At 43.4% G+C, this 12,005-nt stretch overlaps 1 protein-coding gene across 5 annotated transcripts in view; it reads right to left on the bottom strand.

Annotated features, from left to right (window-relative positions):
• Positions 1-12,005, bottom strand: part of Clip4 (CAP-Gly domain containing linker protein family member 4) — a 107,143-nt gene that overhangs the window by 36,812 nt on the left and 58,326 nt on the right. For all 5 annotated transcript variants that reach the window (XM_052746214.1, XM_052746217.1, XM_052746213.1 and 2 more), the window contains exons 3-8: positions 10,541-10,680; positions 8,322-8,415; positions 7,058-7,219; positions 5,306-5,424; positions 3,853-4,089; positions 225-360 (exon numbers count right to left, since the gene is read on the bottom strand). In XM_052746214.1, coding sequence (XP_052602174.1) covers positions 225-360; positions 3,853-4,089; positions 5,306-5,424; positions 7,058-7,219; positions 8,322-8,415; positions 10,541-10,680 — 888 coding nt within the window. The remainder of the gene's footprint in view (positions 1-224; positions 361-3,852; positions 4,090-5,305; positions 5,425-7,057; positions 7,220-8,321; positions 8,416-10,540; positions 10,681-12,005) is intronic.

The raw sequence follows: 12,005 nt of genomic DNA, 5'->3' as shown, positions 1-12,005 counted from the left end.
GTCTCCAGCAACACCACTTCCCTCCTGTAAATCATTCCCATCAGTGGAAACATGACAGACCAGCTCCTGCACTGAAAATACCCTCAATCCACACCCACACCGTCTTACAGAGTACACGAGTAACCAGGAAAGGTTTGCATTTGAAAACTTCAAGAAAGGGTGAAGAGGGACTGATCAGTGGTAGAATGTGGTCCATCTTTGTGGGGCCCTGGGTTCAATCTTACCGTATTTGGGAGCACACTTGAAGTACTGGACTCTCCCAACACCTCCGTTGTTTTTTCCTTCCGGTTCATCCAGCTCAATGCCAGCCCACTGCCCACTTGCAAACTCCGTTGTTCCACAAAACCTTAATGTCCCAACCTAGAGAAAATATACATCAAAATGGGTTTTCAGTGTTATTAGTAATTCTAAATGCCCTGTTCTTGGCAATATTACTTTCTACATCTTTCAAAGTGGATGTCTGAATAAGGAACTTGGCCAAAGATTTTTTTAAATGGCAAAGGACTTCACCAGGAAGACAAGGGGTCCTTCCTAGGTGATGTTCTTTCCCAACAGAACAGGAAAGAAAAGTTCATGCTGCAATGGGATTCAGCTCACCTCTCTCAGTTACCAACAGACTGAGCAGGTCAGAATTCAGCAAGGATATATATACAAAAATGAAGCCAGCTATAAACCAACTCAACTGAACTGGTATCTATAGAGCCCCCCACCCAAAACAGAAGCAAACAAATGTAAAAGAACAGAGCTGGAGAGATGGCTCCGCAGTTAAGAGCACTGACTGCCCTTCCAGAGGACTGCTCAACTCCCAAAACCCACATGGCAGCTCACAACTGTCTGTTACTTCAGTTCCAGGCAATCTGATGCACTCTTCTGGCCTCCATGGGTACCAAGCACACAAGTGGTGCACATATATTCATGCAGGCAAAACACCCAAACACATGCAATAAAAATAGATTTAATTTTTTTGTTTATTTTTGTTTGTTTGGAGACCGTTTCTATGTACAACAGCCCTTGGCTGTCCTGGAACTCGTTTTGTAGACCAGGCTGGCCTTGAACTCACAGAGATCTGCCTGCCTCTGCCTCCTGAGAGCTGAGATTAAAGGTGTGTGCCACCACCGCCTAGCTACATTTTAAAAAGAACAGAAATCACACAAAATATGTTCTTGAACCATAACAGAGTTAAACTAGAAATCATTAGCACGGAGATACATGATAATCTCCAAATATATGGAATTGCACCAAGTAACTATAAATAATCTATGGTGAAGGAGAAGAAAATCACAAGGAAAACTTAAAAATACTTTGAATGAAAATGAATATATCAAACTACATGGGAAGCAGCAAAAGCCGTGCTTAGAAAGGAATGCGTACCTTGGAAACAGCCTAAAACCGATATCTAAATTCCCACCTCAGCAAACTAGTATTAAGACCCAAAGCCAGAGAAAGGGAGTAAGTAATAAGTATTCAAATAAACTGAGAACATAAAAATAATATTGAAAATCAATGAAACCAACAACACATTCTTTGAAGGATAAAAATTATTAAGTCTAAACAGAAACCAATTTTTTAAAAAGAAGATAAAAGACACAAATTGCCAACATCACCAACAAAAGAGGGGCATTGTTGTCAATATTTTAAAAGATGGGACGATACTACAAACAGCTTTGCCCACCCATGTCACAGGTGCTGTAAAACACTACAATTCCTTGAAAGACACAAACTCAAAAAAAAAAAAAATGAAAGAAAGGAAGGAAGGAAGGAAGGAAGGAAGGAAGGAAGGAAGGAAGGAAGGAAGAAAGAAAGAAAGAAAGAAAGAAAGAAAGAAAGAAAGAAAGAAAGAAAGAAAGAAAGAAAGAAAGAAAGAAAAGGAAGAAAAGGAAGAAGAAAGAAAAAGAAAAAAGCTCCCAGGAACAGATGGCCTCAATGGTAAATTCTATCCAAAATGTATGGGCGAAATACAAATTCTGTACGGGCTCTTTCAAAATTTAAGTGACGAGGCTGGTTCCCAAGATATTTTAGGAAACTGATATTACCTTGACATTAAAAATGGCCAAAGACACAAGCAACTACAGACCAATACCCCTCTAGAGCACAAACACAGGCATCTTCAACAAAGTAGAGCCCGTCAACACAGTAACAAGTACATACTACGTGGCGATAAGGGAGGTCTCCAAGGGATGCAAAGCAGGTCCCTGAGGGAACTCCCCGACCAATCTACCTGTCCATGTGCTAAAGGGGGAGAAGACAGAGAAGATGCCTCCAACCAACTGCAACATCCTTCCGTGATGACGACTTAAAGAAAAGACAGCTTGTCAACTGAGGACCTCTTCAGTGACAAACGACATCCACACTAAAACCATGGCTACCCACGTAAGGAGACCTCACTTAGAGAAGGAGAAAGAGAAGAAGGATGAGGAGACGAGATGACTGCTTTACAGAGAATCCACAAAGTAAAAAAGCAAGGGCATGTGGTCAATATTCAAAAATCAACTATTTCCATATTCTAGAAATGAACACCAGAAAAGGAAATTTCAGCAATAGTGCACACACACACACACACACACACACACAAAAAAAAAAAAACTTGAAAAAAATGTGTTTAAATCTAGCAAATCATATATAATACCTAAATGGTTAAAACCACAGAAACTGATTAAAAAATCCAAAGCCCTTCTAAGTCACAGTTAAATGAATAACACAAAGACTGGATGTTTAGCCATAATTTTTTAAAAGCTATATATTCAGTATGTATTTATCTATTCAATTTCCTGACATTTTAATTTCAACCTGTGAAAAGCTAACCTATGTCCTATTGCTTTGTCAACCGTGAACGTCACTCTTTACATCTGTGCTTGTCCTTGGCAATCCAGTTTTCCCCACTACATCAAGCTTCCGTTTCAGGGTTCTCTGAGAAGCCCTCCTCGTCCATCTGAATACTGAGAGGTAAGCAGTTAGAAAGGGTAATGTCCAGGCACACGTTCCCTGTGCCACTCCCCACGGGAGCATCCTAGTACTTTAAACTAAGAATAAACACTGCTAATGAGTGGAGTGTGGCTCAGTGAGCCAGCACTTCCCACGCTTCACGAGGCCAGAGCTTAAGTCCCAGCACTGAAAGGGAAAAAAAAAAAAAAAACTCCCAGAAGAAGTTATCAAAGAAAAGAGAGAAACGGTCACAGAGAAGGTCACACAGAAACCGCAGCTCCGTCTATCTACCAAGCCTTTATGTACAGAGGCACTGGTTGACCTCCCGTCTACAGGTTTTGTAGCATCTGAATGTTCCCCATTTGTGAGATTTCCAAGTCAAACACAGAACAGTACTGAAGGTTTCCTTTGCTCAGTTGGCAGGAGAAGAGCCACTGGCAGGGACAGTCCACAGTAGACAGAGCAAGGTCACTTCTCAGCGCTTGCCTCTAAACTCAGTCAACGGTTCTCTATGCCGCTCTTCCCTGTGCAAGTAAAAAGACCTTCGCTATCAAGTTCAAATAGCTCATATTCTTAAACTGCCCTCTATAAGTATACGGAAACTTACATTTAAATTTCACATTTTCACTGGGCGGTGGTGGCGCATGCCTTAATCCCAGCTCTCGGGAGGCAGAGGCAGGGGGATCTCTGTGAGTTTGAGGACATCCTGGTCTACAAAGGGAGTTCCAGGACAGCCAGGGCAGTTACACAGAGAACCTCTGCCTCAAAAACACAAAACCTGTACATTTTCAATCAAGTATGTTTCTGTTCACAGTGTTGAAGTTTCTCCCAAAAACACAAAACTGTGATCGTGTGGCACACAAGCCCTAGACACAGACCAGGAATGAGGACCATAAGAACAACTTCAGGGACCACAGTGACTTACTGTACCTTCTGTCCTGCGATGACAACCCGGTCCCCCAACTTCAGGCCGAGAGAGGTCAGCATGGCCTTGCTGGTGACATGATCACAGTTTGGAACCACAGCCTTAGGGATGGTACAGGCCAGAGGCGTCGCACCCAAGAGCATCTGCTTGATTTCCTTAGCGGTGGCTGCAGCATCAGCCATCTCCAGAGGCATGTCCACTGGGTCCGGGACAACATCCGCAGGGATCTGTCCTTTGTCATTCTACCACAGAGACAGGAGAACATCTTCAGCTCTGACATGCTCAGAGCATTCGACAGCCATCGACGATTCTTAATGGAGGACTTTTAGGTCAGACACTGTCATTTATTTACTCAAAACCACTCAACGGACTCTTCCACTGTACTAGGAACCATTCTACCTAGGTGCTAAAGACACCACAGTACAGGAAACAAAACACTCTGCCTACCCTCAAAGAGCACACACACTTGTAGGTCAGACAGAGCATCAACAGATTATGTGGTGTGCTAACTAGGAGCTGAGTGGTATAAAGACACCCAGGCACAGAGAACACAGGCACAGAGGTGACTGTAGGGGGGCTGGTGACATAAAGATGGTGAGGGAACCCTCACCGACAAGATGCATTTACACAGAGATGCACATGAGGGAAGGTGGTCTGGCAGGGGAAAACCATTCTGTACACTGAGAAGGGCAAGCACCAGGGAGGAGAAATAACTCTGCTGCACATGAGCACAGGGAAACAGCAGGATGCCCAGCTGCCCAATCCAAGACCCAGCTACATCCATGCGCACTCCTTACAGACATTTAGTCAACCAGGGCCACATACACAAGGACCCCACTTCACAGCCACCTTAGTTTATATAAGTTCCCGCAATCCAGTTTGCACAGAGGTAGAGAATCTCCCCCACGATGTTTCCCGGAGCCTGTCCCTGTCATTAAGGGTCACATGACTACATCCCGCTATCCCACAGCTGCCACACTGGCTCTGTGACCTCGGCCACCTGCCTGGTCACGCAGTGACTCTATTCAGAAATAGAGACAACAGTCTCTGTACTACTGATCGCGTCCTAAGCTGCAATCGAGACTTGCCCCGCTCTCCCTATGAAGGAAAGACAGTATCTACACTGTATCTGTGACAAGATAAAATAGCCAGCTATAAATCCAGTTCATTGCATGGTGTTCATATAATTTAAAATCTACCATTTCAAAAAAAAAAAAGTCACCTCACTTCGTTCTCTCAAGGAAGAGCTTCCAGACAGAACGTCCAGAACTATTTTAATTCCGAACAATGAGGGGTTCACATGATAGCGGGAGAGGCAGCAATCAATTAAAAACATTCTGAGATGTCCAGTAGGCCAGTTAGAAAACAAGATGTGGGGAGATAAAAACCAACGTCCAAATTCAACTCTTCACTGGAGATACCGTGAGGTGTTCTCATTCCCTGGCTTCAACCTCTTACCCTAAATGCGGGATTGGCTCCATGCTCCAGTAGGGTCTTCACAGATCCTGCACACAAGTTATACGCTGCAATGTGCAGGGCCGTCCCAAAATTAAAGTCGCTGCAAGTGGCGTCCACATCTACAATTAAACATCACAAAAGTATTAACTAAAACTTTAAATTCAGCTATCACAATTTCCAAGGAGATGGGGGGGTTGGGGGAGGGGGTTTTACCCTTTTATTCACAGTATTTCACAGTGGGACAAATCTCCGTAATTATAATTATAACTTGCCTACAATAACCAAATGACTATCTTCCTACTTCAGCGTGATTCCTTGTGAAATGGGGTGCTATATAGATCACGAGGGTTCCAGCTATCCTAAACTACCTTGCAGTAGAGGCAGTGAACGGTGGTAATTCACCTCTGTGACATGGCCAGCCTTCCATGGGCTGCTCACTAAACTCAGGCATTTCCTTGTAAGGTAATGCACCTTGTGGTACACAGTAAGGGAGTCAGCTTCAGGTCGGGGGTCAGCAAATGAACCCCAATACACCCTACTGCCTGTTTCTCAAACTTTCGCAAGAGTGCAGGCACACTTATTCAGAGACATGTTCTCTGAGCCTGTACCCAAGCTCCAACTGCAGAAATGAGTCGCTGTGACAGACACCAGATAGTCTGAAAAGCTAAAATAGTTATTTGCTAGTTAGCCTTTCACAGAAAAAGATGGCTGAACTGTGCATAATCCTCAAATCAATAACAAGTGCCTGAAGACAGGAGTGCTTACATACTGATTCATGACACTACTCGACAGATGAATATGGACTCCACAGTAAGAAAAGGAACCCTGAAATTCTAAGAGTATTCTAATTAACAGTAAATCACGTTGCATTATACCTGAGCAGGAAATCTCCTGGAACGGAAGATCCTATTTTGAATGTTTCCTGCAAGGGTGTAATAGTCTCTGGCTCCACAACTGTACATTAATCTGCAGGGGACCGTGCTGGCTTGACTACGTACCTGCGACAACCCAGACCTGCTCACCCAGACTTCCTGCATTACTGAACACAGGACCATGGACAGAAACTCTCTTCCCAATATCACCCACAAGTTGGAAAGGGAGAATTTTAAAAAGAGACTAGATGATTGTGCAAAGCAGAAATTAGAAACCAACCTTCTGAGAGGTTTGTCTCCTGAATCTCAAAAATGTCCTTTGTAAAGGGAGGCGCTGGGCGCTCTAAGCTAGGAGAATTCTCTCTCCTGCTCTTATTCTTCTCAAAAGAGGAAAACCAGAGAGAATATCAACTTTAGGATATCACCATCGAGATGTGGAGGCACCCTAAAATTTATCAAAGAATTCCTGGAAGGAGTGACATCTAAAAGAATCCTCCCCTGAATTATTCCAATGCCAGCCCAAATACTCTGCTGCTCTACCCCTGGCTTCCCAACAACACAAAAGAATGATAACACACACCACAAGGGTTACCCATGAAAACTACTACACTGGAGAATCTGCAGAGACAGGAAGACCCAGAAAACACTTGTTTTTTAATTGGTAGCTCTTTGGAGCAAGCTATCCTTTTGTGAAAGGATAGTAACCTCCAACAAAGAAATTCTAAACTTTTTCAGAAGAAAAACAAAGGGTGTGAAAAGAAAGCCCTCCTCAACAGTGGCTTGGACGCCATTACGGAATACCCACTGGTAATGGAGATGTGCCAGCACTTGGATGCCATTACGGAACACCTGCTGGTAACGGAGATGTGCCAGCACTCACCTTTTGGTTTTGATGTCTTCAAAATCACTCTTATAAGCTCTGGGACATCAAAGTATGCAGCGTAATGCAAGGCGTTCATGTTTGTCCAGCGACTCCGCAAACTCGCGTCTGCTCCCAGATCAATAAGTTGAGCTGCAAATTTTACAGCTGTCTCAACATCACCTGATGAAAAGAAAAGGACCCCAAATTATTTTTCTTCAGTACATAGTTTAATACCCAGTCTATTTCTCTAATGTCTTTCTTTAAAAACCAAAGCAAACAGCACACTGGACCTACATTTATACTGCAAAAATTTCACCTTCAGGAGTTAATCCCAAGCTAACACTCCCATTCAGGAGTGTGAATAACCACAATGAAGATGTTCACCTGCCATTACTGATTATGAGTGAAATTCTGACAGCCTACAAGTGTGGTAAGAAATCATTTAAATAACTAAGACCTCCATCCTATGGAATAGAATGAAGGCACTAAGAAAAATGTCAGACGAGTGCAAAAATATTTGGGCTACTGTTTTTCTTGATCTCCTTTTTAGATTATAAATTCATTTTGATTTTATAGAAATATCAGCACATTGTGGATTACAAGAAGAAAAGAGCCGGGCGGTGGTGGCGCACGCCTTTAATCCCAGCACTCGGGAGGCAGAGCCAGGCGGATCTCTGTGAGTTCGAGGCCAGCCTGGTCTACAGCGCGAGTTCCAGGAAAGGCGCAAAGCTACACAGAGAAACCCTGTCTCGGAAAAAAAAAAAAAAAAAAAGAAGAAGAAAAGGCCCTTCAGCACCAACAATTTAAGTGCTGTTACCAGATTACTGAAACAAGGAGAGACAACCACAATACAGAGTCTAGTAGGAGAGGCAGGTTAATCCCCGGTAAAGCAGGGAAGAACAGCAATTGTGGACATATGTTGCACATGTATTTCATAAGTAGGAATAGAACTCAGAGATAAGCCTATACTCTACAGTCTTGAAGGACTGCTATGCCAGAAAACTGACCTTAGCCCAGTCTTGGTGAAAGCCCTCTGGTAGATTCTTGGGTGGTATCTCAACTACTGGGCAGTGAGGCATGAAGCCTGCTACAGAAAATGTTGAGACATAATCACAGGTATCAAGACTTCCACGGGGGAAAGGAACAAAGTTTTGAGTGGACCAAACTGAATCCGCACCTACTCAGCCGATGGTTAACTGGACGCCCCATCCGGGTCACTGGCTGGCAACAGATATTACGCAGTCACAGATGGAGAGCAGAGAGGGGCAAGCCACATACTCACCGATGCCATGAGCCCCAGACTTGCAAGTGTAATGTAACAGAGTCATGTCCGTCAGTCCATCTCTATCATTCACGTTGCAGCCTCTCTTGAGAATCTGAGGAAGGAAATGAAATAACAGTAAGATGTCTGAAAGAGTCATAAGGAATCATGTATCTATTTACCTAAATTTACATATAATCCATGTTTAAAAAAAAACATATACATCTATAGTTCAAATGAAATTTTCCCATCTGGGCTGACAACGTCCCTCTACCTACCCCAAAAGCCAAAGTAACAAAACCCCCAACAACCAGTCATGAAAACTCCCCTTTTGAGTTGTTGGTCAGGTGCCCAAGAGCCTCTGAAAACATCATAGGCTATTTCTGCTGCTCTTGGTGGCCCCCTAGAAGTGGAAGGTTAAGTCCCGATCGCTGAAGAAACTGGGCTTTAAGACATAAGACCCAGAGGACCTGGGCTGGATCTGACCTAGCAGCCTCCTGCCTGAGGACTAACTTCCACAGCCCTAGAAGGTACCATGCAAGCTTCTAAGGGAAGGAAGTAACCAAGACTCCTACCCAGGAATGGTATGTATGAACTACAATGGCCCCCATGGCATGATATCTCTAAGGGTACAATGGCGGCAGGGATACCTTGGCTGTAACCAATAGTTACAAGAGGAAAATCGTGCCTGATACTGGAAACCTAGCTAGCTACCCAGGAATAGTGAAGTCACAGATCCTGGAGGAGAACCTACCATCACCACTTAACTAAACCAGAATAATTCTTAACTACATTCTAAATCGTTATCTGTATGTCCACAGATAAGTATGTCTCACCCTCTCATCAAAGCAATGTCTCTTTGCAACAGACAGAGATTGTTACAGAAAACCACACTGATCAAGATGCAGAGGAAAAGCGCGTGGTACCTCGTCCCGGCTGATACCTCTACAACTCACGTCCCAGACCCACGCTCAGAGATCACAGTGTAAGAGGAGTCAGAAAAACTGTCAGAGCCAGAGGAACAACGAGTCGGCTGTGAACTGTGTCTTCTAGAAACATCCGAGAAACTACACCCATCACCAACATGGCTCCCTGAACAAAACCTGAAGAAGGACAACCCCAACAGACACGCTAACACGGAAGGGGACTATCTCATGGGGCCCCAACCCGACCAAGAACTACAGGCAACTCAGAAACGCTAAGATCAGGAGAAACAGTTTTCCCCAGAGAAGAGCTCCCCAACTGGTTATCCAACACCAGTGATCAGCTCTGAAATCATACACACAAGTAACATTATACAAACTAAGCAGGTTGTATTTATATTATATTATATTATATTATATTATATTATATTATATTATATTATATTATATTATATTATATTATATTATATTATATTATATTATATTATATTTTATATTATATTTAACATATATATAAACAAATAAAAAGAGGTCACGAATTTGAGAGGAAACAATAAGGGAACATGGGAGGGATTAGAGGGAGGAAAAGGAAAATGATGTAATTATGTTTTAATTACCAAAAAAAAAGAAATTAAAGTTTAAAAGAACAATCTGAGAAAGCCCACGACTGCAGTGTGACACCCGAGGTATCCATGCCTTCAGCCCAGCTCAGCCCATCTGATCACACTGCATTCAACACTGCACTCAGCACTAATGAAATGTGAACCTGTCTGTGGGCAGGAGGCCATTCCTCAAGATGACTCTAACATGAGGTTCCTCCAAATACGTTCTTCCAAGAATGATCAAAGTTTTTTTTCCCAAAGTTTACAATGATACTTGAAAAAAAAAATGTATGCCTTCTTCCTACAGCATTACAACATGTGTGTCAAACCCTCCCTCAAAAAGCCAAACATTTTAAAATTATATGTAAGCCTAGATCACTACCAGACCATCCCAAAGTGTAGAAGGAATGTGATAGTATTTGAAGCCTTCATGAAATGTACAAAAGTTCACAGAACTACTTTGTACAAAGAAGGGGGTACCCAAAATGCCTCTCCCTGCTCCCACCAGAAGTCTGCGATGACAGCGTGCAGGTTCAAGAGGAGAGGGTGGGAAGCATGCACAGTATGTCCACTGCTCCGTGAAGACCTGCAAATGCAGACGGACTGCAGACCACGATGGGCTTCTCCCCGCAGGGGTCTCTCCTCTCAGAAGGAGAAATAGTCTAATCATTAACGGGTGCAATAACACAAAGCTGAACAGGCCAGACACACTTACCTCATTTCCAATAATGTCAATGTTTTGCTGGACCTGAGGAACCCACTGTCTTAAAATAGCAAATAATTCGGAGACTGACGTTTTGGGATCAAAGAGAATTTCCTGACACGACGCGTCGTTGGGATCAAAGAAAGAAAACTCTGAAACACAAAACGGTGCAAACTGAATGTATTAATGGTTTCCAGCATTTTGAAGGTAAGTGATGCAGCAAACGTTCAGCTGATACATTTTTAGAAGCTGGCAAAAAGCCAGGTAACAGTAAGCAAGTCTCAAAACCAAGACTGAGGCTCGCTTAAAGCGTCCTGACAGTGAGGCTCCCAGGTACCATGCATATGAAACCACGTGTGTGAGCACAGGTCTCAGAGCCTGAGTCATGCATATGAAACCACGTGTGTGAACACAGGTCTCAGAGCCTGAGTCGTGCATATGAAACCACGTGTGTGAACACAGGTCTCAGAGCCTGAGTTGTGCAAATGTGGTTTCTAAGGCACAGAGACATCATCAAACGTCATCAGTATTTTCCTCTCAAAACACAAATGGCAGACAGTGGATTCACGTCAAAGAGTACAACACAGGTGAAAGTAAACACACCAAGGAAGAGGTCCGCGTGTTCTCTTTACTCTTCTGCATTTCCCTAAGGCTCTTTAATAAACAAACACCACTTGTGACCCACCGGATAAGTATGAGGCATAAGCCATGTGTGGTGTGGTTTGAATGAAAATGACCCCCATAGGCTCACAGATTTGAATACTTGGTCACCAGGGAGTGACACTATTTCAAAAGGCTAGGAGGTGTGGCCTTGTCAGAGGGAAGGTGTTATTAGGGGTGGGCTTCGAGGTTTCCAAAAGCCCGTTCCAAGCCCAGAGTCTCCCTTCCTGCTGCACACGGATCTGAATGCAGAACTCTCAGCTCCTTCTCCAGCACCATGTCTGCCTGTACACTGCCGTGTCCCGCCATGATGACAGCGGACTAAACTTCTGAAACTGTACACAAGCCCAATTAAAGGTTTTCCTTCCTAAGAGCTGCTGTGGTCATGGTGCCTCTTCATGGCAGAAGGACACTGACTAAGATGCTATTCCAACAGATGAAGACCTCGTGGCCAGTGATGCAGCAATGTAGAACAAGGGCACAAAGTGGCTGGATTATTTTGGAATCTGCACTAATAAAAACCACAAGAAAAACCTGAAGGAGTCATCTCAGGATTTCTTACCATGCCTTTTAAGGGTTGGTGAAAATCGGGGAACATCCTAAGGGTAAAAGAGACTGGCTTGTGAAGGAAACATGACCATTCAGAAGAAAATCAGATTCTACTCTCTTAATCCAAAAAAGAAGCTATAAAAGGCAGCAAAGACCTAAAACTGGGACACAGTCCAGAACCAACATTTGCTGAACACCAACAGCTTAACAAACACCACATAAATCCCCACAAATTGTGATTCTGGTTTTGCTAAGGGAAAATGACATA

Source organism: Peromyscus californicus, unplaced genomic scaffold (assembly GCF_007827085.1).
Source record: "Peromyscus californicus insignis strain IS unplaced genomic scaffold, ASM782708v3 Scaffold_1__1_contigs__length_55948999, whole genome shotgun sequence".
In the NCBI taxonomy this organism is placed as follows: domain Eukaryota; kingdom Metazoa; phylum Chordata; class Mammalia; order Rodentia; family Cricetidae; genus Peromyscus; species Peromyscus californicus.
Note: the sequence above shows the minus strand (reverse complement) of the source record. Positions and strands in the feature narration are given on the sequence as shown.